The sequence below is a fragment of the Artemia franciscana genome, chromosome 14 (genome assembly GCF_032884065.1).
Source record: "Artemia franciscana chromosome 14, ASM3288406v1, whole genome shotgun sequence".
Lineage (NCBI taxonomy): Eukaryota > Metazoa > Arthropoda > Branchiopoda > Anostraca > Artemiidae > Artemia > Artemia franciscana.
Genome location: NC_088876.1, coordinates 13,511,224 through 13,538,660, shown reverse-complemented (window position 1 = coordinate 13,538,660; position 27,437 = coordinate 13,511,224). Strand labels below are relative to the sequence as shown.

The following is a 27,437-nucleotide window of genomic DNA, read 5'->3' as shown; positions in this document are numbered from 1 at the left end:
AAATTATGTAGATCTCAAGACAAATTAGTGGAAGTGAAACACTGGACATAAGCTGCCGATTTCAAAATTTGAGAGCATGTTTTTGATGAATTAGCTAAACTATAGGCCTACTTCTGGTGTTTTTTTTACTGATTTTTTTTTCATTACTCTATCATTTATTTTTATCTTATGACAAACCCTATTTCAAATATTAGGTTATACAAAGTCCTTGTTAATTAAAAGAGAATTGTAGAGGCATTATCTTTATAATTTGTACATATATTTAGGTGGTACCGTTAGGGATGGGAGTAGGCCTGTATTTGTGGGTAAATTGATTATTGTTCTTAGAGAAAGGAATCGAGTAGTATAGCTTGTTCAAGTAGTCCCAAAGTAAGAAATGGAATTTCATTTATTTAGGTTATTGTTTATTAGCCAAGTAGCCAACCAAATGTCTTAAGCTTTTCAAAGCTTGTCACAATAAGCAATATAATTTCAAAGAAAACAATTATAAAACCAAAGCAAAACATGCTTTATAACACCACATGAACAACTTATAGGCATGACAATTTTTTTCTCCAAAAAGATAATAAACCTATTAATTGCAGCTTGGATTTTCCATCCTTGTGATGCTCCAGTGATGAAAAAAATTGTTTTTGGTGTAGATTGTGGTTGTTCATCTAGACCAGTGGTTCTCAACCTTTTTTTACCCATGGACCCTTTTTCTCTTCTTTTTATCTTGGTGGACCCCTTCATAGCTATTGGACAAAAGAACAATTTTCTATTCTTCACTAAAATAAATTTTAAGGTTTTAATTATCAAACAAATAGTATACAATTAAGCTTTATTTTTAAATGAAAACTAGTTTAATACAAATGAAATATTCTACTATAATAATAATTATTATTGTTATTATTACTATTATTGTGATAATAACTACAATATTACATTGTTTCTTCCATGGGCAAGCAACTCAAAATCATGGAGAGTAGAGCTCCTCAGGTAGTTTAATTCACTCCAACATTATTTTTGTAAACTGAATACAAAAAGGAGTTGAAATTAAGTGTGTGATTAAAAAAGGAGGGAAAAGGCATGTTTATTCAATGAGATCCCTGTGGTTGAGATCTGTCTTGACGAGTTTCTTTATATTTGGTTCTATTCATGTTAATGATAGTCAAAGATCACCCCGTTTTCACAATGTCAAATCTATTGAGAGCTTTTGATAACATTTGAGAAACATGACTAAATCCTGCTTCAACAATATAAGATAGGAAAAGCAATAATGTAGAACTGCGCTTTATCCCAGAGCAAAGGGTACTTTGTAGCAACATTGTTTGTTTTCCATATATTGTACTTTCCATCTTTGAATCTTGCATGCATTATTTCATCACTTTGTAATTCAATGAGGGGCTCTTGCAAAGATAATTCTATTTCTGCAACATTAACTTCAAAAGGAATCAAAACCCAAATCAGTATATCCATCCTGAGTAGGTTGCTAAACCAAGTTTGCATATCTTCATGTATATTTTCCAAATATTCACCATATAATGCAAGATCTTCATCTTGCAAATTGCTGCTAACACAGGCCAAACAAGGAAACTGTTCAAATGCACAACACCTGATATTATTCTTATACAGCTGTAGTTTTCTTAGAAAAACAGCAATAGCACTTTTACTAGATGTCAGATCAGAATCGTTTCCTTGGAGCTGTTTATTAAGTGTATTAAGTTTTTCAAATATATATGATATGTAAAACACATCATTTTTATTTGCAAGCAGTTTTGCTCCAAGTTATGTGTCAGCAAGAAAGGAAACAATAGAATCCCAAAGTGCAATGAAACGCTCAAGACAATTCCTCTTTGATAGCCATCTCACCTCTGTATGTAATACAAGCCACTCAAACTCTTCTCCATTTTGCTTACAGAATTCATGAAAAAGGCAGTCTTGGAGAGATTTTGATTTAATATGGTTTACTACTTTTATTACAACAGAAAGGGCATCATGCAGACGTGCACTCATTTTCTTTGTAACTAAGTGTTGATGGTGTATAACACAGTGAATACAATATACTTCTAGGACTGTTTTTTTTTTAATGTGCAATAAAACCTTTGTATCTGCCTGTCATAGATGGTGCACCATCAGTAGCACAAGCAATTATATTTTTAAGTGGGATATTGTTTTCCTTGAAATAAGTAGCATCTTCATTAAAAATTGTTTCGCCTTTTGTGTCTGTTGTAAGACTTCTAGCAAAAAGCATTTCCTCTTTGGGTCCCTCATTGTTAAATCTAACATATGCTAATAAAAGGGCCTCATTATCTCTTAAAGTTGATTAATCAAGTTGAAGGGCAAACTGTTTCACTTGCAAATAGGCTATCAATTGTTTTTCTATGTCTTCTACCATTTCATCAATGCATCATGACACAGAAGAGTTGCTTAAAGGAACTAGTAATTTCAATTGTATTTTGTTTCATAACTGATGAAATTATAGCAGAAATTGTGTGTAGAATTACTGTTTCACCAATATTATTGGGTTTTCCAGCCTTTACAATTATTTTGCTTATTTCATATGATGCCAAGAAACCATCATTTCCTATGATATATTGAAAGATTATGATCTTTGCTCTTGCTACTGACCAATGGGTAATAGATTAGTCATTGAAGATCTATGGTTAGGTACCGGGCATTGGGAAGAAAATATCTGCTTAAAAATAAAGATCAAAGCTCACTGCCTACTTCATAAGAGAAGTTAAAAGATTTTCACCTTCACTTGTTCTTGCCACTGACTGATGGGAATATTTAAGTCAAAAGAAAGTACAAAAAAATAATGAAAGAATTATTAATATATATTTTTCAAAATAATGTAAAGTACTGTAGAAATTGAATTTTTAAATTAAAGAGTGTTCTGAGTTGGTTTTCTTCATGGACCCCTAAAATATCATTGTGGACCCCCAATTTGTTGTGTTTTGCCTGTGGAACCCCAGAAATATTACATGGACCCCTAGGGGTCCATGTGGACCCTGGTTGAGAACCACTGATCTAGACTATTATGGAGAACTCTACAGCTTCCTAATTATAAAGGAACTCCTGGCAGAGCCATTCCTTATCAAGGTGAGACTTGAACATGTCAATTGATGCAGAAAATGTTTTTTAGACAGTGGATTCCACAAATTAATGTCTCTTTGGCTGAAGAAATGACTTCTGTGTCTACTCATGGAATGCTGCATGAGGAGCTTCATTAAATGTCCTCTAGTACCAGAATACAAGGGCCGTGTAAAGAAACCAGGAAGGGTGTTTTTAGAACGGATTTTTTTTAGTTAAAGTCATATCACCCCTTTTCCTTCAGTATGTCAGTGTTGGAAGCTTCAAACAATGTAGTCTTTCTTCATATGGAAATTCATTCATGCTGCTAACCATCTTAGTGGCACAACACTGGACATCCTCAGGCAACTTCTTATCTTTTTTGAAAAAAGGGGCTGCCAATGACATTCCAACCTCCAGACATGGTGGTACAAGTGCCTTATATAACTTCATAAAAACTCTTGGGTGTTGGCTGAAGATGGTTCTTTTTATGATACCAAGGGATTTATTTGCAGAAGATAAAACAGACTTAGCATGGCTGCTAAACTTTAATTGGTGATCAACAATAACCCCAAGATCTCTTTCATTAGAAACAGCAGAAAGGAAGTTGTCTTGAAGGAAATACTTATGATGCTTGTTTTGTTTGCCAAAATAGATGATACAGCATATGTCAACATTCAAAGCAAGGAGCCACATGTTGGCCCATCTTCCTAGACTGTCAAGATCTGTTTGAATTGATTGCTGGTCAGAGGGAGTAGCCACTTTTCCAATTAGTTTTGAGTCATCAGCATAAAGGGTAATAAGATTTGAAAGAAGGGTGGGTAGATCATTAACATAGAAGTTGAAAAGTGTTGGTCAAAGAATAATGCCCTGGGGCATGCCACTTAATACAGTTGTGGGATAAGAGAAATGAGGGGTTCCTTGTGAATTAAAAACTCTGACACTCTGTGATCTTTCAGAGAGGAAGCCATAATCCACTGTACAACAACTTCATTGACACCTGCAGCCTTCAGTTTGATTAAATAAAAAAAAACTAGTTTTTTTAACTGAAAGTAAGGAGCCATATTAAAACTTAAAATGAAGAGAAATTACTCCATGTATGAAAGGGGCTGTTCCCTTCTCAACGCTCCGCTCTTTATGCTGAAGTTTGACTCTTTCTCTCAATTCTACTTTATTAAACAGTAAAAAACTTTAGAGTAAAGAGTGGGGCATTGAGAAGGGAACAGCCCCTTTCATACACGGAGTAATTTCTGTTCGTTTTAAGTTTTAATGTGGCTCCTTACTTTCAGTTAAAAAAACTATTTTTTTTTATTTAATTTCTGAACATTTTTGAATTAATGCATGTTTGGTTTTGGCTCTCTGCACATAAATTATGAAAATGAAATTTGCATATTAATTCTTTTTTTGGCTAAATGGCTTTCTCTTAGTTTTGATCAGACAATTTTGAGAAAAAAGGGGTGGGGGAGGAGGCCTAATTGCCCTCCAATTTGTTGGTTACTTGAAGAGGCAATTTTTAACAAACGTTTTTATTAGTAAAAAAATACACATAAATTAAGAATTAACTTACATCATGAACTTATATTTTTATTATGTATATGAGGGGGTTTGTCCCCTTGTTAATACCTCACTCTTTGCACTAAAGCTTAAATTTTGTTCCAACTCTTTAAGAATGACTCCTGAATCAAAAAGGCCATAAAATAAATAGTTGAAATTATTAAAAATACTTTAGCATCAAGAGCAAGGTATCTAGGAGGACATGAACCCCTCATATGTGTAATAATCTCTGTTCGTTTTAAGTTTTGATGCTACTCCTTACTTTCAGTTGAAAAAAAAACTTTTTCATATTTTTTTTTCATTGTTTTTTTTTTATAATAATGCTAGAAAATCCTGTGCCCCTTCATTGAATTTCTCTTCCCCCATGACATATTCCTCCAAAGAAATATCCTCCCACATAACCCCCTACCCTCAACCCCTCCCCCAACCCAAAATAGTCCCCCTGAAAAACATCTGTACACTTCCCAATAACCATTACTGTATATAAACACTGGTCAAAGTTTGTAATTTGCAGCCCCTTCCCTGGAGACTGTGGTGGAGTAAGTCATCCCAAAGACATAATCATTATGGTTTTCAACTATGCTGAACAAAATGGCTATCTCAAAATTTTGATACATTGACTTTGGGAAAAAATGAGCGCGGGAGGGGGACTAGGTGCCCTCCAATTTTTTGGGTCTATGAAAAAGGGCACTAGAACTTTTCATTTCCGTTAGAATGAGCCCTCTTGTGATATTCTAGGACTACTTGGTCAATACAATGACCCCTGGGGAAAAGAAAAGAAAAACAAATAAACACAAACCCATGATCTGTCTTCTGGCAAAAATATGAAGTTCCACATTTTTGTAGATAGGAGCTTAGAACTTTTACAGTAGGGTTCTCTGATACTCTGAATGTGATGTTGTGATTTTTGTTAAGATTCTATGACTTTTAGGGGATGTTTCCCCCTACTTTCCAAAATAAGGCAAATGTTCTCAAGCTTGTAACTTTTGATGACAAAGACTAAATTTGATGAAACTTATATATTTAAAATCAGCATAAGAATCTGATTCTTTTGATGTATCTCTTACTATCAAAATTCCGTTTTTTACAGTTTCGTCTACTATTGAGCCGGGTTGCTCCTTACTACAGTTTGTTACCACAAACTGTTTGATTATGAGGAACTCATGACAAACCTTGTCAAATCCTTTGGACAGATCAAGAAGAATCATGTCAACAGGAAGGCTTTTATTAATCAATGTGGTCACCAATTTGTATGTTTGGATGAGGTTAGTGTCCACAGATCTACCAGATCTGAATCCATGTTGTGATGCAGAGGGGATGTTATTGACCTCAGGATGCAGATTATTTGTAGGATCTTTGTAGAATCACAAACAGTAGTAGTTTATGCATTGGTTTGTATTGACCCTTCTATTTCTGGAACATCCACTGTAGAGTTAAGGCTTCCTCATGGAGAAGGGTAATCTTTAAGATGATAATAAGGAAAACTCAAAGTAGACAGATTACAGATTAGCTTTAGTCAAATGTATCTCTTCATAAAACAGACAGTAGCTGCATTTTTGTAGATTCTTCTGCTTGCCCACTGATCTGAGTTACTTATAAATTAGGTTTGAGCTTTGTCCTTTTTGATTTTCAACTTGATTTTTAGACAGAATGTGTAAAAGCAGCATGGACTTAGTGTACCTTATGGCTTAAATTTTTTACTAGCAAAATATAGATAAACAGTAAGGACTGAAAAACTTCTGTTTTTTTATTCAAATCTGTTAAGTATTGTAGAGAGCTGGAACACTAAAAAACTAGTCCAGACAGGCTTAGAAATTTTATTCACTTCAGGAAATGACTATCCACTTTTACTTTAGCTAAACAAGTGAGGGGCAGAGAAAGGAGCAGCCCCTTTGCATACATAATTATTTTTGTTTGTTTGTAGTTTTGATTTAGCTCCTTGCTTTCAGTCGAAAAAACTTTTATTTTCAATTCAATTTTTGATGGTGTTTAAAATCATGACAAAAAAACCCTTTTTCTTCCATGGTAGGCTTCTCTGAAACATTTCACCCATGGAAATTTCCTGCCAAATTATCTATAGGGATCACAAGGGCTCAGACAACAATTTCTCAAAACTCATTTCCATATTTATCTTAAGGCTCAATGAAGCTTATAAAATTGGACCATTAAAATGTACTTTTTAAGGCATCCAACCCCCAGACCTACAAAATGATCCATTGTCCCTCCTTCATAATAGCTTATACATACTTATACATCATTGGATTATGAAGCAAATCAATTCAGTTAAAAGAAGCATAAAAATAAATATCAGGAATATTTATGTGAAATAGGAAGGGAATCTATAGCCCCACAACAACCTTCTAAATGATGGAAATAAGTTCATCCAACCTTTCCCCCCTCCATGCATTTCAATCAAGGCTCTCAGAATTAGGGTTTTATTTTCTCCATCCTATAATGGCTTGAATTAGTTGGTCATTGGTTTAGATGTTACCTAATTTAACTCTATTATGCCATGTAACATTCATCCAAGAACTCCAAATAAAAAAGATGATGAATTCACCATTCAAGGCTACTTCTAATGTTTCCTAAAGAGCATAGATAACAGGCACTTGTATGCAATAAGTCTATAAGCCAAGTGTTTTCTTGCCAAGTATTGTCCTTTTTTGTATTAGTTTTATACAAAGCATTATTTGTGTTGGATAAAACTGATGGGTCTGAATAAGAAACTCCAAATCTTGAACCTTCACATTCATTCTTAACAGTTGATATGCTTTCCACTTTTAAAAATGCTTGCTCATTTTGCTTGATGACATGAAAAAACAATTGGTTCCATAGGGAAACTAGAGAAAATAACTGTCCTAGAACCAATTGGTACTATTGGACAAACCAATTAGTTTTTCTGTGGTATTGATTGGTTTTGAGCATTTCCCCACATGTCTGAAGTTCAACATCCCCTAAACATTTCTTGAAATTTGTACCTTAATACCCTTAGCTTCTGCAGCAGCAGTAGCAGTAGAAGTAGTAGTAGTAGCAGTAGTAGCTTGCACATAGTGCCTTTTTGTTAGTTCAAAATGCCCCTGAATATTCTCTGAAAGTTTCGTCTTAATACCCTTAGCTTCAGTAGTAGTAGTAGTTGTAGTAATAGCCATAGTAGTAATAGTAGTGGTAGTGTGCAAATTGTACCTTTTGTTTGTTTGTTTTTCAAAATACCCTGAAAGTTTGGGTTTAATACCCTAAATATGTGCCTATAGTCTTTAAGACCCTCAATTGGATATCTAATTTTAATCAAAATACGTTGTAAAGCGCACAAATTTGTATGCTGCTTCTTCATCAACAACCTGCTGATCAGTGTCTTCAACATCCAACTCTTCTAGAGCATCTCTCACTACTTTGGAATATGGTAGATTTTTGTAGAGGTCATGATGGATTTGAGGAATACCTAATAACTTGCAAAGATCCTGCAAATTCTTGTACTTGGCAGCAGCAAGAGACAGATGCTTTGAATAAGCTTTCTTGAACTGCAGTTCAGACTCAGAGGCGTTTCCACTTCACATTCTAATATCAAAGAACTTAAGTCTGATTCAAAATTATACTTAAAATAAACCAAATTGGGAATGTCATTGCAAACACAAATGTACTTGATCTTTTTCCAAAGAACAATGGTATGGTCAGTTGCTTTTTTCTTGTTTTGTATCAGATCCTCTCTAAGCTGGTTGAAGTCTGACCCATACTTGTGGTCATCAGTAACACTAAGAATGTACAGAAAAGGGTTGATTTATGCTAGAAGGCAGATGGTCCACCAACTCTCGATACTAAATACTGGCACGTTCCTGGCAGCCCATTCAATGCAAGCGTGAATTGTATCCCCCTTTTGCTGTGTATTCTCGAATTCTAAAAAAAATATGGTTCATTTCTTGGACATTTGGCAGCATTGTCGAAATTACATACATAGCAACCATGATCTGGTTCCTAAACTGTTCCCTACAGCAATTGGTCAGAACGTAGAACTTCATCACATTACCTTTACTTTTCTTTAGGTTTAACATCACTGTATAAGTTCCATTTGAACCCCTCTTGCCATTGGTCTGGTCCCACAAATTGCAAGTACCTTCCCTTGAGTTGAGGTCATACGCTGTTAGATTGTAGATGGCCAGTTTGTGCTTATAGAAAATTGGTCCAGCCTCCAACTTTTGTGTCTCCAGCGCTTTTTGCAAGTGAGTCAGCAAGCTTTGCTGACTCATAGCCTTCTTCACACTGAATTATTTTTTCCTTTGTTTCATTTTCCCTTGCCATTTTAGCCATAAGAATATGTGCATCTTGATTTGCTTTTTCACCTTCTTTTTCTGCAGGCAGCAAAAAGTTTCACCTAGAGTAAACTAGACACTGATCTTTCTTTGGAACATGAAAAGATCTGTATGATGTTTTGAGCAGCTCAATGTACACTTTTCTTGATGCTGGTCTTCTTCTTTCTTTGAAACACTTTTCGAGATACAGTCTGTACAGCTTAGACAAGTTAAGTTGTGCAACCAGATTCAGCCTGGTTGAGTTTGCTTGACAGTAATGGGAGCCAACTGCAGAAAAACTTTCAATGTGCTTTCTGATAAAATCAGTTTGTTTTTAGTTACCCTGTTTTGTTTTTTTGAAGTTCTGGGGGCTTGTCTCAGCTTTCTTATCTGAAGAAGCAGTGCCTGCCCCAGAGGTATTCATAACACATTTTCTGACAAAGTTTTCTCTGATTCCTAGGGCACCAAGAAAAAAACGCTTTGCACACCCTTTTCTTTTCACCTGTGACTGTTAGAACATAGAACGTATTTGTTTGCCTATTTGTCTTGTTCTTCTTTCTCTTAATTGAGCATTTTATAACATGATGCAGTATGAACTGTTTTTGTGTACACATATTCCCATGTAGTTTTTTTTTTATAAGTTTTCTGTGAAGAGTATTCTTTCCCCTGCAGGGTTCTTCCTCTTCCTTGTAAGATTAGTTTCTTTTGAAGTGGAAAAGACCACCTCAACCACTTGCTCTTCAATGTCAAAAACTAAGGGAAAGCTACCAAGGCTTGAAGATGCATTTTCTGTTACAAGTACTGCAGTGGGTATACTTATACTTCCCGCAATAGTCTCTCCTTCTGCCTCATTTCCCACTGATCCAGAAGGAACATCCTGGTCTCTAGCAGATGTTTCTATCCTTTTTTCTTGACTAGAATCATAGCTTTAAGGCTCGAGCTCAGGAAGCAAATCATCATCACCATCACTGCCACCTGACAGGTCTTCATCTGATGTCTTTGAGTTGGTCCAAAATGTCTTTGATTGACAACACTTGGCAAGTCATTGAAACTCCCTGGAATGGCAAATTTAGGTCAATTTGAAAAGGAACGCTGGAAATTTACTACTTCGTTTCCGTTTACTTAACATAAATTAAGGGAGAGTCTCAATGTTTTGAAAACTGGGTTGCCTTATGTGAATAATGAAGTGAGTGAGGGAAGGCACTTCTTCCTTTGTTCCTTGTTGTGAGTACACACACAAACCAGCCCAGTTTTCTGAATATTTACTCAGAGTACTGGCAGGAGCTCCCCTTTACTGTAGTACACCTTGTTAAGCAAGAGATAAAGTTCCAGTTTGGAACAATAAGCAAGCAAGGGTAAAATCGAAGGTATTTTTGCTCACAGCCTATAGAGGTTTTGCTAGGCTAACTAACACGCATTCTAAAACATTTGTAGGTACTCCTGATCTTGCATTGGCATATTTTTTCTGGATGAAATGCAAAATAATAGGACAAAACAGAGGTTATCAGGCAGGCATTATCTGGGGTTACCAAACCTGTTCTTGTAAGAAACCGAATTTGCATTGGTAGGCTATTAAGATAAAAAAAAAGAACTATATCACCTCTTACCTTGGATTTCTTTCTGCTAGCCCAGAGTTTATTGAAAAAAACTCCTTTTCAAGCATAATATTGTGGGCTGTGAAGGAAAGGTCAGAACTTACTAATAGACGTAACTGACACGATCTGATAAAAACGTATCAACCTAAAGATTGCAACTACCACTTTCGACCTTTAAGTGGGACAAAGTTTTCACATACGTCTTTTCAACGTTGTTAATTGGGACCTTCACTTTCATATTGACATACTCTGGCCACAGAATATGAAAAAGAAAAAAAATAGAAAGTAAGCTGCTGCCATCTTGTCTTTGAAAAACATGTCAGTTATGACCTTTAGGAGGCACAATGTTGATAAGATGCTTGACCCATCTGTTTTTGATTACACCCAGCCCACGCATTCTAAAAAATCATAATAGGCCATGCAGCCACTATTTAGAAAAAAGATCTACAAGAACCAAAAATCTACAATTTTTGATGCTGATGAAGATAGAAAAGTAAAGTTATGTCTGCTAATCTTGCTTTTCAATTAATTTAGTGCCAGATAGTGCGTGAATCATGATGTCCAAAAATTGTGTTTTAAGTTGTACAGTAGAAGACCGAAATAATTGCATATGTTTGGGTTCATTTGAAGGAGAGAAGTAAAAAGAACTAAAAAGTATTTGGGAAGATGAATTAAATATTGATCCATTTTTATAAATAATTAAAAAAGATGAACATTCAAAACTATGTAATCATGTACTATCTCACCAAAAATAGCTCAAAATTACCAAAAATATCATATTTAGATTTTAATAAAAATCATGAATGTAGGTATTGTGCTTTGAATGACATACCCATCATGGAGTTTGTTTTCAAAGTAAGGAAGGTACAATGTTGTACAAATAAATAAAGTTATGACTATTTACGCATAACTGACATCTTTCATCAGGAAGTTGCGTGAACTAGTAACATTTTAAGAAATTTTGCTTATTTTCAAACCTTGTTCCTGAGACTATTGAGTAGTACGAGATAACTGAAAACTGAAGAAAGAACTTGCTTCTGTTTAATAAACAAAGCTGGAAAGCGCAATTGAACTGATAATAGGCAAAATTCTCTTATTTCCTTTTTGTTCTCCAATCATTATTTTCAATGTCCTCAGTATTGATTGAAAATCAACTTAGTTTCAGTATTTTCTAGGAATTAGTGTGGAACTATGAGTGAAACCATATTGCAACCAGGAGAGAAAATCAAGCCAGAAATCACAAAAGAAGAAGTAATTTCTATAATTGAAAGGAATTATGAAGTTTCTATCTTTGAAATTAGTGAATTAGTTAGCTATGATGATAGGAATTTCCTTATTACGGTAAATATTTTGTTCTTCTTTATTTTAATTTTTACCATTTGTAGGACAAAAATTAGATCTGACGTTGAATTGCATGAAAACACTTGCAAAGAAATCTCTAACCAAATCCCCTACCCAATAGTTTTCAGCCTGGGGCCAAAGCGTATTTTGAACAGCCAATATGTTTTGAAAAGGGTATCTACTCTATCACTCAGTTCAGATAAAACAGGTTGTGAAACCTATATTCTCAGAATTTGACTAAATTTGGTTTGCTCTTTCCAAGGCATTTTTAACAGTCCCGCAATTAGCCTTTACCTGCCTTTTTTGTGGCTATTTGGAGTTTTGATGATTTTGACTTCTTTCTCATTATAAAAGATAAATACTTAGGAATTTGGAATAGGAGTAATTTGCAATTTTCTTTTATATATGTTTTATGTATGTTTAATTAAATTATCCATATTTTATTTGTTAATACATGAGAAATTTAATAAAATATTTGGAGTTTCAATATACTCCCTGTAGACTAATTCAAACTGGGTTTTTAATTTGTGTGGCATGTTTGAAGTCAAATGTCCATCCTTTGGACATAAAATTGAATGACCTAAACAAAGGAAATAACCAGAATTCCATAGACGTTACACCAGTCATACATTATTCCTTATTATATGCAAGTTTATCATTTTTTAAGTGCTTTATTTCCAACTATTATGCAAAACTCTACTTTCAAAATTTGGAAAATGCTTCTGAAAAGCAGTTCAAATTTTACACCTAATCAGTAGCTCCAAGAACCAAGCCAGATCACTGGGTAAAAAAAAAATAACATGTCCTTGTCCAAAACAATACAGGAGACCACTTCCACTTCCATCATTGTTTCTAATTCCCCTACTACTATCATTATTAAATTAATTTTCCCTTTGAGATGCAGGCCTCTTGTGTATCTATTTCTTTTCCTCCCCCTCTTCTGTCTAACACTATTTAAAACCAAGTCATGTTTGCTGCCTAAAGGCACATGCAAAAATGCTTTCACATGTTACCCTTAACTATTCATCAAAACAAAGATACAGCATACGGATATTGGTTAAAATGCATTAATTTTTAATAATGTTCATATATTTTTACTGTCATTTAATTGTCTAGTAGAATAATGAACTTTTCCAAAATTCAATATGCACATAAAAAATTTAAACACATTAAAAATAAATTAAAGAGCAATAGGTTTTAATACGTTTTTTTCCACTGGCACTTTGCACAGGAGGAGTGACTCTAAAAATATTTAAGAGGGCTCAGTCAATTGAAAATTGAAATTTCTAGTGCCCTTTTAAGAGTCAAATGTGACTGGAAAACAACCAGTCCCCTTCTCACGACTTTTTAAGCTACCCCGTAATATGCCCAAATATGTCTGATCTAGATTTGGAGGTAGTTGTTTTTTTCACAATGGTTGAAAGGTCCAATAACTATGCCTCCAGAGATGTCATGATTCCAACAGACCCTGCAACAAAGGCTATAATTATACAATTTGGCGATTGCTTACATAGGCGTTTTATTATTGAGATGGAGGTGTTGGAGGGGGGGCAAGTTTGATCTTGGATGTCAGAAATGGCTATGGACGCTAAGATGAAACTTTCAGGGAATGTTGAGGGAGATGTTGATGTAAGTTAAAAGACACTGCGCATCTAGGTTTCCAAAATAGTGTACCTGTACAATTTCAGGAACAAAGGTAGTAAGTTTTTAACTTTCAGGACATTCGAAATGGCTATGGGTGCTAAGGCGAAACTTTCAGTGAATGTTGAGGGAGATGTTCATGTAAATTAAAAGACACTATGCATATTTAGGTTTCTAAAATATCATACCCGTAATATCTCAGGAACAAGGGTAGCAAATTTTTAATTCTCAGGGAATGTTAAAGAAGATAGTGAACTAAATCAAAAGACACTATGCGCATCAAGGTTGTCAAAAGGACGTCTATGCAAAATCTGAGGAACGGCTAAGAATATTAAGTTGAAACTTTCAGAGGATGCTGAGGTGGATGCTGTATTAAATCCTATGATACATAAATCCTAATATACATACAGGTTGGGTTTAAGGATCCAGCATAAGTTTTGAGGGAATATTGAACTTGGAGATCTAGCATATTTAATTCTGACTTGGGGGGGGGGGCAAGAAGGGCGTATATAGGGAAACACATTTTGAAGAAAAATGTGGTTGTGTTGGTGCTCAGTATGGAATATTCTTTTTCTTTATGCTGATCTCCTTGAAGACACCTCAATTAAATTTTGAAAACCAAGAGAACCTAAATAAGAAGTAAATCTGGTTGCTTTGGTTCTTAGTGGCCCATTTTATTTTTAAACAAAAAAACAGGAGTTTTTTTAATGAGCTAAAAATGCATTCATCTAAATAACTTAGCAGTTAACAAAACCTAATGCAATACTAAAATGGTTAATCGATATTTATTTAAATTCAAGGTTGTAACTGAATGGGGCTTTGGATGGCTTCAGCCATCCAACACGTTATCCAGCTTAGATATAAGCTATCCGGTCATGATTTGTTGCCAAAAATTAAGCAGATTCTCAACCCATGTATTTGAATAATATTTCAATTTCCCATCAATCCGATATTCTAAAGTAGAACTCTTGTTGAAATTTGCTACAAAAATGTGTCAAAAATGAAAATAGCAAAACAAAATCTCAATTCTTAAGTAGAAAACTGAAAAACCTTCACAAATGTGCCTTTTATTAACATTGAAAAAATAATGCCAATTAAAAACGAATAAAATTAGTTGAAAAAATAGTTTTTTTTTTTCAAACAAGAAGTTTTCAAACAAACAAAAGAGCTTAATCAAACCAAAGACGAGTGGAAATAGTGCCAAATAATAAGCCAGACGTAAAATAAAATAAAAAAATACGTGTTCCCATCCTGCACTTGTTTGGGGTAGCTTACTTATTCTGTGGCTATAATACCTTTGATGATTTAAATGATACGAAAATTGCGACTTGGAATGTCACAATGTTAAAAAACAGCTATCATTTTGACATTTGGCTTATGAATTCAGACGTTTTGACGGGACTTGTTAGGAGTCTCAGAAACCCATATTATAAGGGCATAAACAGGAAATTAAGTGAAATAGAATATATTTACTCAGACAGGAAGGATGGAGTGTATCAGTTGGGATTAGGGCTCATGATAGATAAAGAAGTAGCAAAGTCATGCTTAGTATGGGAAAGTTATTAACAATCGAATGCTAGTTGCTCATTTTACGACTGAAAAGTGCAAGGTATCAGTCATAGTTGTATATGGTCCTGTAGATTATGCTGAAAATTTTAGCAAAATGAATAATTTTGGGTGGTTTTGAAATCTCAGGGTGCAAGGTTAGGGCTGGAGATTAATGTTAAGAAGACTATGTTGCATATACTGGGATTAAGTGAAGGTGAAAAGGGGATGCAGGGTAACGAGAAGACTGATCAAGTGGATAGCTTCACTCACCTAGGTAATATTATTATTTGTAATTGAAAAAAGAAAACTATAGGCTCTAAAAAAAAAAATTCAAAGAAAAGTAATCGTCATATTTAAACCTAAGATCAGCATAAATAAATTCCTGTAATAATTTAAACTCATAATGGCCAGAAATTACAATTAAAGAATAAATGAAACCCAAAAAGAACAGAAATTAAATAAAGAATCATTGCAAACACACATACAATAGGTACTAATAAAATGAACAAATAATCTTGAAACTAATAAACTTTAAATTAAACATGCAAATAGAGCTTAAAACGTAAAAAAAATCACTACAAAAAAGAGTTTGGCCACCACCCCTTCCCTAACAGTGACGCCTACTGCGTCACTGACATCCTACTCTCTCTCTGGATAAATCCTCCAATACTCTCCTTATTGTATAGACCTGAATTTATTGAATTTCATAATGTCTCTTGACAAATATGTTTGAGCCTTGTTGCACTTCAGACAAGTCTGAATTTATTATGCCTTTTTTCTGAGTTAGGATGTAAAAAATTGTCTTATCATGTTTTTTTGGGGTGGGGGACCTGGACCTTCCGCCCTGTAGATACGGCTTTGGATAGCTTCTCGGGCTAAATAATCGTTAGAAGTTCTTGTTAAATATTTTATAGTATTAATAAACTGATCGATGATATCTAGAACCCTCTCAAGGTTTTTATTTGCGACCTCCCTACCAGCATTTCTAAGTGATTAGATGCTCTATATTCTTTCGTGAATGGGTACTGAGTTTTATTTCTCTATTGGGGGCTGAGACTCAACAGCTCAAATTCAATCAGGTCATTTGTAGAACCTCCTCAATTTTTATCTAGTATTATATCCCTTCGTTGAATTTGCCTCCTCCCCCTCCATGGCGCAGCTAATCGTTGTCTTTATGCACATTTTTTCTTTTTTTTACTAGAATTTTTTATTTGATTTGTTTTTCTGTTCTTTGTCTGTGATGTCTTTATTTATAACCCCAAATGAAAGTTTATCAAATTGTAGGATCGCTCTGGCTCTAAATTCGTATTTAAGATGTTGAATAAGCTTGATTCAAAATTTCCCTCGCACATAGATGCACAAAATCAAATGATGTTGTACCTTCAGTCAAAGGCAATAAATTGTCCTTCTCCTCTTTATAACAAAGGAGGAGAATTAGTCACCAAAGTCATATTAACAACTGCTGACGGGCAAGGTACGATATTTACTATTTTTTTTTCTATTTTTTTCAGAAAAAAATCCCACTCCATGTCTAGCATAATCTAAAGTTAACATAGTTACCACATAGTCAAAATAGTTACTGTGCATTGAATACACGACGAAAATAAAAATAGTTTAAAAATTGGACATACTTCCGCCATAGTAACAACCCGAACAATTCACTCAATTTTTCAAACTAAGTAGTATTAAATTACTTTTAATCTGCTCTTATTTGAATTATCATCATTTATATTAACCTATGTTATGCGTAAGATATCAATTTAAATGATAATTTCATTTTGTTATTATCTCATATCAAAAAGCATTATTTATTTTGGCGACCTGTTTTTCGTCAAATAGTCTTTGGTAACAAACTGTTAAGTAAAGAATGAGACGTTTCTTTAGTACCCAAAATAAAAAAACGGAATTTTTAAAATAAAACATATCAAAAGAATCTCCTTTTATGGTAATTCCAATCTAAAACATGGATTAAGTTTAGAATTACCCATAATAAGCTTCGGAAATAAGAGAATTTGATGTGGTCTACGGAAAAAAAGGAACACATTAGCTGAAAAAGGCGTGATCTTGATGGAACTTGCAGGGTCATAGTCAGCATGTTATAGAACCCTATTATGATCTTACTGCCGCAAAGTGCTAATTTCTGCCATTTCGCGCAGCAAAACCGACATTCTGTCTTGAACAGGAAAAAAACTCTGAGAAATTATGTCAGCTTAGAATGGTTAAAAAGCTATACAAATATCCTCCTAGTTTCATAAGTCGTTCTGCCAAATGGTGCCACATTCGTCTCTAAACACATGCTCAGTCCGCACATAATGAAGGGTTATTATTTAGAAAGTAGGGAAAATAATACTTATAGTTCTGCAGCATTGTTCTACTCCATACCAGCTATTAGGATAGGCTGGAAGGTCAATGACTGTTTCTGAGGGGAAGGGGATGCCCGTACCTTCAAAAAGTAATTTTTTTAGATTCCAACTTTTGTGAGAGATCCTTAGTTAGTGTGAAGCGAGATGATGTATTTTGATTAAGCTAAATTCTCTCAACATTCTCTGAAAGTTTAAACTTAATACCCTTGACTGTTCCTGAGGTATTGCACTCACCATTTAAACAACTGGAATGCACATAGTATATTTTGATTAAGTTCAAATTCTCCGTCGACATTCCCTTATACCTTTAACTAAACACCATTAGTCGTTTCTAAGATATTGCAGATGTGCCCTTCTGACTACCTTTTGACAATTGCCACACTCGATCGCGAAGACCAACAAAGGGAAACTTTTCTGTTTAGACAAAAGGCGAAACAAACTGGTTGTACAGCCCAAATATAGACAAGTATTTCAACAATCACTCGGGTGATAAACTTGTTTGCTATTAAACAAATATAGGCCTATTATTGGGTAGTGAGAGTATGCCAAAATTAAGTAAAAAAGGGATTTTTTTTCGAATCAGAAGAAAAAAGATATTATTGATATTTCAATAGTCAACTAAAGGTGTAAATAAAACAAAATAGGAAAGTTTAATTAGTATTTCTAAAAATACTTTCTTGTAGGTAAGTCCAATTGGCTAATAATTTGAATTATTAATTTTGAAGAACTTTAACAATAAACATATTAAGGCATAACTTTGATTTTTTGCTGTTAAATGATATATGCATTTTCTTTCAACTCCTATTAGGAAACAAGATAATATGTTGTATTCTTGCGTAGTTGTTTTGTTGTTGGTGTAATTGAATGGAGCTTCCAGAATTTATTCTCTATGCTCCAGTCTTGCGTAGTTTTAATAATTCAGCCACTGTTTCTTCTTCCATCGTTTACTGCCAATTAATGGCAGTTTCTGTCTTTTCCTACAGCAACCAGGAAACATAACATGTAGTGATTTGTATACATAATACTTTCTTTCGCTCATTTTCTCCGAATTTACTAATAAACGTTCTTTATTTTTAAATTTGGCACCATCTAAGTATAAAAACTGCATACCAGCATTCAGCTTCTTTTTCATTAAAAATTGAGCTCCTGGGTTTCCCATTTTTCTGAATCCTCTCAAAAATGATGTCAGATCGAAACGAAAAGTACACCATTGGAATAGCTGTTGTCAAAAACCCTGTACAAGAAATTCATCCCCCCCCCTCCTTCAACAGCAAGGAGAATCCCTTCATAGAGAGCTGACTAAGGGGCTCATTTGAAATTTGAGTTTTATTTCTAGTTTCTTTTGTATAAATTCGACTTGATAACGGCCATCATAAGGTACTCTGTTACACCCAAAAAGTGTACTTTGGGTGTCATTTCCAGGACAGAAACGCTTGGAAGAACGAAAAAGGTACTATCATATTCTCCACAGTTGAAAACCCTAAATCTGAGTTTTTTAATCCCCTCTGTTCTATATAGTCCCCCCTAGGTCCCTCTATATTTTTAACAAATCGTCTGCTAACAGGCACGCTAGTGCTTATGCAACGTCAAAGAGGTCTGTTTAAGGGCTCGATTAAAATCTTATTTTTATATCGAATTGCTTTTTATAAATTCGGCTTGGTAACGCCATCACAAATTGTCATATGGCATCCAAAAAGTGCACTTTGGGACCATTTCCGGAATGGAGATGCTGAGAAGAATGAAAAAGGTACTCATGGTTGAAAACTCACACACACAATGGTTGAAAACCCTGGGCTTGAGGTTTTCTCCTCCTCTTCTATATTTCCATCCCAGCCTCATCAGTATTTTTCATAAAACATTTACTGACTAACAGAACTAGCAGTCAAAGAGCTGTTTAGGATCTGATTTTAAAGCTAATTTTTGTTTGCATGATTCTTGTAAATTCATCTTGATAACATCGTCATTCGTAATATTTCCCTAAGTTTGTACAGTTCTGAAAAAAATTAGCGCTTCACTGAAAACTCATCTCACTTTAGGTTTCGAGGAAATTGAAATTGTATATTAAAATTACTATTATTTGAGCATCCCGAATGAAAATGCTACGAAAATAGATGATTTTTTCGATGTCTTGAGAGCGCAGGGTGAAAGAATGGGCTTCAAAATTAAAATCAATGGGCATAAAAATTAAGCCAAGGCGCTTAGATTGGACCATTTTTTAAAACTGTAAATATAAATAAAACATATGTTACATAACTGCAAAGCAGTAATTTTTGTTCGTTTAAGTTTAACCTTGCTCTTTACTTTCATCAGAAATATTTTGTTTTAAAATTGATATTCATAAAACCTTATCAAGAAAGAGACCCTTCACAAGTCTCCTGAAGCTAACGTATGAAGCTAACCAGGACAAGTTGTTCGACTGTCTGAAACTAAAATAAGTGGATATTAGTCCGAACGCACTCTTGGTGTTGCTGGAATTCCAGATTCACAACTGTATCATACGGCGTAATTTAATGATCCACTCAGCGTCGGGTAAGAGAGACAAATGCATCCACAAGAAAAAAGAAAAGCAACTAACAGTTATTTCGTAGTGGCTAAGTAGGCCTAGGCCTATTACATTTGTTTATATAAGATCTCTAAGAATGGAAGCTTGTTTCTGATTGGTAGTTCATTTTTGGCTGACCGATCGTAGATCGTCTTGCGTTACCAAATAGCAATATGAGACCATTAGAATATATGAAATAGTTAACATTCCCTGGAAACCTAGATCGCAATCGATAATAGAACAATTTGACTTAGTCCTTAAATTACTCGCCTTACTATAAATCCAATTTACTCTTTTTATCAACTGAATTTTTCATTAAAAATTTTCAAAAATCCTCCCTGGATATCATGGGAGTTAGCCAAAGTAGAAAATAAAAACAGGGGAGCAGAGAGGACGAGTAATTTATCACCTAGACTTGGGGTTAAAAATGTGCAAATATGGGCCTATTTATTCTCCGTGTTGGAATGCCTGATTTATTTCACTTTATTTTTACTCTCCAATCTCAAGCTTCATTCTTTCATTGTAAATAAATTAAATATGTTAGATTGTTGATCCCAGTCATGAACTATGAAACGTATCTATTTTATTCCAGAAATCGTGAGCCTGGCAAGGCTTCTGACATACATTCCTGGTGTGACGCTGAACAAAGTGCAATATACTACGAAAGTGTTCATTCAAGTTGGTGAATTAATAGCAACCCTTACAAATGCACTGGAGGTAAGTGACCCATTGTCTCATAGTTCATGTTCCAAAAAGTTGAAAAAAAATTCGAGGAAATAAAAAACCCTACTACGAGCAGAAATTGATTAAAACGTTTCTAGGTCACTGAGTGGACGAGAATTAAAAAGAGCAGAATTTAAAACTAATAATAAAGTCAAGCTTATTACTAACATAAGTAACTACAAATAAGAGTTTAACTCCCTCTCAGACCTCTCTACAGGCTGGAATGTTATCTTCGCCTGATTGGAACAAAAGAAATTGCTTAATTGATTTTTTAAATTTTTGTTTATTTATCAGTTTTCTATCTTTTGACGAAATGGAAATAAAAGCAAAATATTGTTACGAATATAAGGGTCTTCGTAACAATTTAGTCTTCAAGTTGACTGTAACAGACTTTACATTCTCTGAACTTTAAAAAATACATTTTTTTTGTATCATTGTAATTACATTTTTTATCTCTTTATCATTGTAATTGTTCTGACGTGCTTATCCTAGCTTTTGTGCTATATTAGCCAATAAATCATATTCCATTCTAAAACTTAAGCTTTAACCTAAATAGCGCGGTTTGAGAGGGGAGGGGGTTAGCCCTCAATATTAGATAGCTTTGATTATAAAAGTAACAAGGAAATTTTTTTTTCAAATGAAAGTAAACAATAACATTAAAACTTAACAGGATACAAACTATTATCATACATATAGAGTGTGGTGGCTTGTGTCCCACCATTTCTCAGCTCCTTACACTAAAATTTGATTCTTTTTTAATATTTCAACAATTAATGTTTTTGTACAAAAATACTGCCGTAATAAGTTACCATTTTTCATCATAATGTTTTAACAGTGACTGTTTTTTTTTATTATTCTTAGCTGATTTAAATAACCTTGATACTTTTTTTTTCAAAAGTATTTTTAGGTAATTGCTAAATAAAACCTTTTTAACCATCAACTGAAAACATTTGTTGCACTTTATTTTGGGTGTTTTGCTCTATATTTCTCATCGTTTTAAGTTTTTCACCGCTCTTTGCTTTTATATGAAACGAAAAAATAAATTGTTTTATTTTTTATTTAGCCTCTTTTAAGAATAAAATAAACCGTTCAGTGCCTCCTATCAGGTGCGTCAAATGTGTAGGAGACGGTGAAAATTACTACTCTTAGGTTTTTATGCATGTCCTCAACCACTCATAGGTTTTTATGCGTGTCCTCCTAGATTTTGAAAAATACTTTTTTGTGGTATTTTCATCGAAATGTCGAAAAAAATTATTACTACCCTAAAAATGAAAATGATTGATTTAAAATACTTGCTAAAAAGATGGTTTCAGTTAGTGAAAGAGGATAAAATAAAAAGCCCCCCTAAGTTCTCAGAAATACATTTTGACTACCTTATTCCGTACATTTTTTTTGAATTGACATTTAGCCAATTATTTCATTTTCTTTTATTGAAAGGAGGAAAATTTAATTGATTTGATGAGTGGTTTTGAACATACATTTACTATACTACTATTGCCGGAGCCAATGCGGGTGCCTTTTTAGTCCAACTTTTCAGTGTAAATATTTGCTTTTGTTTCAGAATTTTCATCATGACGGCATCATGAAGTATGATAAAATATGGAGACTGGACTCCTCAATTAAAGCTCTTGACTTTGCATATGCTGTTAAGGATGATCATAGGCGGAATCTATCCGTTATGGCTTTAGAAAAATTTCAAGAAGTTGTAATTCCTCAAATTGATCACCTAGCAAAATCTCCAATCCATGGAGATCTTAATGAATTGAATATAATCGTCCAAGAAACCAAAAATGCGGATATGGGTTTTGGCATTATTGACTTTGGAGATGCACATTTTTCTTGTACGGTTTTTGATTTAGCAGTAGCCATGTGCTATATGATCATGGAATGTGAAATCACAACTCCGCTAGATGCGGGAGGCTATGTTCTTGCTGGATTTTTAAAGCATAGATCTCTGACTACATTGGAATATTCGCTTTTGAAAGTAAGTAACATAAAGTAATTGTAGATCAGATAATCCATTTCTACGCCTTCCACATATCTTTGGCAAATTTGATTCTAATATAGTGTCAATATCTACCGCCCACTAAGTTGATAGGTCAAGTCCTTAAGTCGGTTGGATATCTCTGTTTTATTGGGCCGAATGTCAAAGACATAAGTATACTTTCATTGCAGTGTATTATCTTTTAGGAGTGGGTAAACTTTGAGTAAGAGGTAATAGACCCGAGGTTCCTTGTGTTGAGTCTGGTTGGATGGACTGTATCGCCAAGTTTTAAAGCTGTTTTGTCATCTAAACAACCCCGGCTTGCACAAAGTCCTCATTGAACTAGATGTCCTGAGGACTTCTTGTTGTGCGTTGGAAAGCCGGGTTAAGGGCTATTCACTAATACTGAGACTTAGCTAGCGCTAATTTGAACTAGTCAGATTTTTCATAGAATTTTTTAATATTTTTTTTTTCTTATTGGCGCAAATTACCTTTAGTTAAATCTCGATATTAGTAAAATTTCCGTCGAGAATGGGTATTTAAGGATGTCATATGGATTTCAGAAGGAGCTGTTGCTCCCTGCATTAGTTGGACAATTTTGCTTTTCTTAAGATCCTTCAATTTCAACAGTTAATTAGTATGAAAATAATTATATTTAGGGTTGTCAGCATCAGAAAACAACTGCTGTAATGACATTTTGACTGACAAATTCAAATTTTTGAATGGAACTTGTTAGACAGGGTTGTCTTTTGGGGGGGTGGCAAGGGGGGTAGTTGCCCCCTCCCGCTGTAATTAGAAGAAAAAATTATATAGTCCATGCCCCTTGAATATCCTGATATGGACTCCTTTTGCCCCCCTCCCCCCAAAAAAAGTGCTGAAGTTACGCCCCTGTTGTCAGGAGTTCTAGAAACTCTTCGCTTACTAGATGTTTTAGCAACTCATCTCCCATGGTTATGAAATATGAAGTTTGATGAGATAGAACTTATTTATTCATGCAGGAAGGCTGCCATATATAGCTGGAGAAGAAGACTCGTGATGAATAGGAAACGTCTTGACCCTTCTCTAGGGAAGGTCTTAATAATTAATTGCGAGTTCCACACTTTATGACTAAAAACTTTAAGTCATCAGCCATTCTGACGTGTATGACGCTTAAACATAAATGTAAGAACAAAGAAACAGGGGCCCAGAAAGAAATATGGATCCTAGAAAGAAGAATTTGCTATAAAAGTGCCCAATCACATTTACTGGTCGTGGGGCCATGTTAATGAGGATACCAAAGGGGAAAATGAGCAACCGTCTACTATATTTAGTTTATGGGCTTTGTTAACCACTGGAACCTCTAAACTAAAGCCACGTTAATGAAGCTTGAAGGAAAAAAAATTTTCCTCATATTGTTTATGCTGCCTCAAAATGTTTCTCAAAATTAATAGATTTAGTATATAGAGTTAATAGGAGATAGAAAACTGTCCTTAAGAATTGGATCTTGACCATACCTTTCAGGCTCTATAAACATTTTATATTTGAGAACCACATAGCAAGCATGGAATAAACTGTTGATACTCCTACAAAATACTCGTACATGCACAAATAACTTGTGTTCAGTGTACTGGCACAAATCTAATATGGGTTCCAATGACTTGCTTTTGCCACGAGAAAGCGCACATATATTTTATTTTTTTTTAATTTCTTATCTGGGAAACTGAAAGAATAGCCGAAGTGCTGTCCAAAGTCGATCTTGAGTATGATAATAGATAGTATATTGTAATGTTTTTAATGCTAACCTTGTTCTCAGCATTTACATCACACGTCAGGTCGAAGACAAATTCAGGGCTATCAAATTTGAATTACATAAAACATTACATGAATTAAATAAAATGGTTTTAAAGTATGCTTTCTTTCTTTTTTGACAGCCGAGATATATCTTACATTGAAGTCGATGTTGAATGTGATAGTAGATAGTATATTGTAATGTTTTTTTAATGCTAAGCTCGTTCTCATTATTGACATCACACGTCAGATCCAAGACAAATTCAAGACTCAAATTTAGACTTCAGGACTAGGATATGAATTATTTTTTCGCTTGTTATACATATTTGGGAATAAATGATTTTTTTTACCTTTAAGTTCTAACGTAATTCTGGCGCACCTTGTACGTAGTGCTATGTTTAGCATAAAAGCCATATGTCCTTAGATACAATTTTCTGCTAAAGCTAATTCTAATGAAATTATTTTCAACGAATCCATATTTATGCGTACTTTATAGGTTTCATATTTTTGAGTTGATAATTAATCTTGTCCTTATTAATTGTGCTTATATTAGTTAGTGAATAGTGACAGACTGCCTTGCTTTACGCTATATGCATAAACGACTAAAATACTTTTAACTAATCTGTTTACTAATGTTTGATGATTTGCCCCCAACTAAAAATAGTACTCCCGGCCAAAGGCAGTGAATCGGAAGACTAGTACCTGCGCGACGCGGACCATTGGTCTGCATGCAAATTTTCTTTTTGAGTAGTTTTAACCTATTTGAGATATATTTATCCAGCCAAGTAAATCATTCTGACGTGCCTTATATAAGATAAGTCTATTTGGAGAAATATTCAATACCCTTTTTTCATAACGTCTTTTTTTTATTCCTTTTAAGTAATATGTAGGTGAAGTATGTATTTTCTACTGAGAAACGAGTGGGACCGAAAATGGAATAACTTGAAAGGAAAGACTAAAATTTGAGATATGTCTTTTGCTTTAAAAACTGTAGTATGTACATTACTTGAATCTTGTCTCGAAGACAATAAGATACTGATTAGAGAGAAATGTTTGGTAGATAAACATTTAAAGAGAATAGGTTTAAAGAGAAATTAAAAACAATAGAGTTACATAAAGTGCAGTATTATCCAGAAGAACTAAGAAACAATTTGAAGAGATTTTTTTTTTTCGACCCTAAATACTCTTAATTTAGGCTGATTCTTTCGTTTTTAGATAGTTTTTAAATACTGTGAAATAACCGTATACTTTTATGCAGAACGTAGGTTAATTTTCAAAATTGCGCACAGGTATAGGCTTGCTATTATGCTGGTCGGTTCATTTATCTTCAGTCCCATCTAAAGCAACAGTAAATAAGGATATGAAAGCATAAGAGAGTTGGTTTGTCTTTTTTTGTTGTAGCCTTTCTTAGACCTTAAATCCTCCTGAGCCATCAGTGGTGCATAGGGCGTCGACAAAGCCTCTCCATTGATCACTAAGGTGTGCAGCTGCAGTGATATCTTCCCGTTATGGAGTGAGTCAAATGTTGACCTCTTTCAGGTCCCGATCATACTGACTCCATAGTGTGTGGTTTGGTCGACCTCGTCTTGGTCTTCCTTATATACTAATATACTTATAAACTCATCTTGACTCTGGGCCGACTTTAAGCTATTTTTCTTTGCAGATTTGCATCTGTGCAAGACTCTCTCAGAGCTTAATTCTTGGTAATTTTGCGTATGTTTACGATGGAAATGAGTATGCGCTAACAACTTCCAAAAAAGGATGGCCTCTTCTCGAAGTAATCTGGAACACGCCAGATTCTGAAATATATTCCAAGTGGCAGGAAATAACAAACAGCATAAGTCGTGGTCGATGAGATTTTTACCAACCAAGTCTCGAAAAATGAAACTTATACAAAGTAGGCTATAATGGTTTTTCTTAACTATTTCAAGATTTGCTTGCATTTTTTAGGTATGAGTAAAATGGACTTTTACCGAAACTTACTTCTTTAAGTGGAAGGGTGGGACGACAATTTAGTAAAAAAAAAATTTGAATTTACAAATCGAAGAGGCAAGTTTCAGAAAAAGAAGACTTGGAGGAAAATTTGTGAGGATAATAAATTTTAAAACAAACTGTATCAACGGTGATTTGTATCCACACATAGGAAATGTTGGTATGAAAAAGGAAACCAAAACATTGTCAAAGATTTGTTCTGCATCGTTTTTGTTGCTAAATTAAGGGGCTGTATGCGAAAGTCTGTCACAGGAGTAAAATATGTGTTCTGCCTGGTATTGAGATATACTTGCCACGATTTACTTGAAAATGCCTGTATTTTTCTCAGACGAAAGAAAGTAGAAGACTGAACAAGGAACTTGACAATCTGGTTTGGATCTTAATTAGGAACTCTAGCTACATGTAATCTACAGCTTTGACTGGCTGGTTTGAAAAAGTAAAACCACACGTAATACTATTATCAAAAATTGTGGATTTGTACAGAGCATAGTCTAAAAAGAAGAGACAGTGAATACCAGATTGCATTGGTTGTCTTGTTCGATCAGCTTACTATATTTGTTCAATCAGCTTCCTATATTCTTTTGTACCTATACTAATCTAAAGATTCGTTTGAAGTAAGTGAAATAATATTTGAACGTAAAATTGCTTGGCAACAGTGAATTGAATTAAATCAGAAAATAAACAATAAATCAGATAAATATCATTTTAACTTACTTTTGATGGTACAGTAAATTTTTAGGTTGTCATCTATGTTTTTCAATACTGTATTGCAACTATTTTGCTTCACTCCATATCTTAATCAGAAATTATAGCCTTCTTTTCTAAGTGATATGTTTGTTCTCTTGGGTTGTTATGTTTTTATCATTTAACTCGTTTTAACTATTCCATTGATATTGAATAATGATATTTTTTGATAATTTTGTGTGTGTATTTCTGTTGTCCTATTGTGCTTGGGTAATAAAGGTGTTAGTAAATGCTTCGTACATTTTTCAACTAAAGAAAGATACAGATTCAGTGTTAACTGGAAAACTAATAGTGAAATTCGAGTAA

The 27,437-nt window shown here is 34.1% G+C and overlaps 1 protein-coding gene across 4 annotated transcripts; it reads left to right on the top strand.

Annotated features, from left to right (window-relative positions):
* The first annotated feature begins 16 nt into the window (after window positions 1–16).
* On the top strand, window positions 17–27,366 carry LOC136035344 (hydroxylysine kinase-like). 4 transcript variants are annotated; one of them, XM_065717089.1, is made up of 7 exons: window positions 55–74; window positions 5,699–5,873; window positions 11,662–11,827; window positions 16,301–16,490; window positions 20,514–20,638; window positions 22,206–22,628; window positions 26,059–27,366. In XM_065717089.1, the coding sequence occupies exons 3-7, from the start codon at window positions 11,678–11,680 to the stop codon at window positions 26,248–26,250; spliced, it is 1,080 nt and encodes a 359-aa protein (XP_065573161.1). In that variant the 5' UTR covers window positions 55–74; window positions 5,699–5,873; window positions 11,662–11,677; the 3' UTR covers window positions 26,251–27,366. The 4 variants fall into 4 exon arrangements, with proteins under 4 accessions (XP_065573162.1, XP_065573159.1, XP_065573161.1 ...); XM_065717088.1 differs by having other exon boundaries at window positions 67–116; XM_065717090.1 differs by lacking the exon at window positions 5,699–5,873 and having other exon boundaries at window positions 17–74.
* The last annotated feature ends 71 nt before the right edge of the window (window positions 27,367–27,437 follow it).

Bases quoted from the DNA above. Each gene is read 5' to 3' on its own strand.
- LOC136035344 (XM_065717090.1), top strand. From the start codon at position 11,678: ATGAGTGAAACCATATTGCAACCAGGAGAGAAAATCAAGCCAGAAATC. The intron at 16,491-20,513 runs GTACGATATTTA...ATTTTATTCCAG, and splicing joins AACAACTGCTGACGGGCAAG to AAATCGTGAGCCTGGCAAGG. The intron at 20,639-22,205 runs GTAAGTGACCCA...CTTTTGTTTCAG, and splicing joins CCCTTACAAATGCACTGGAG to AATTTTCATCATGACGGCAT.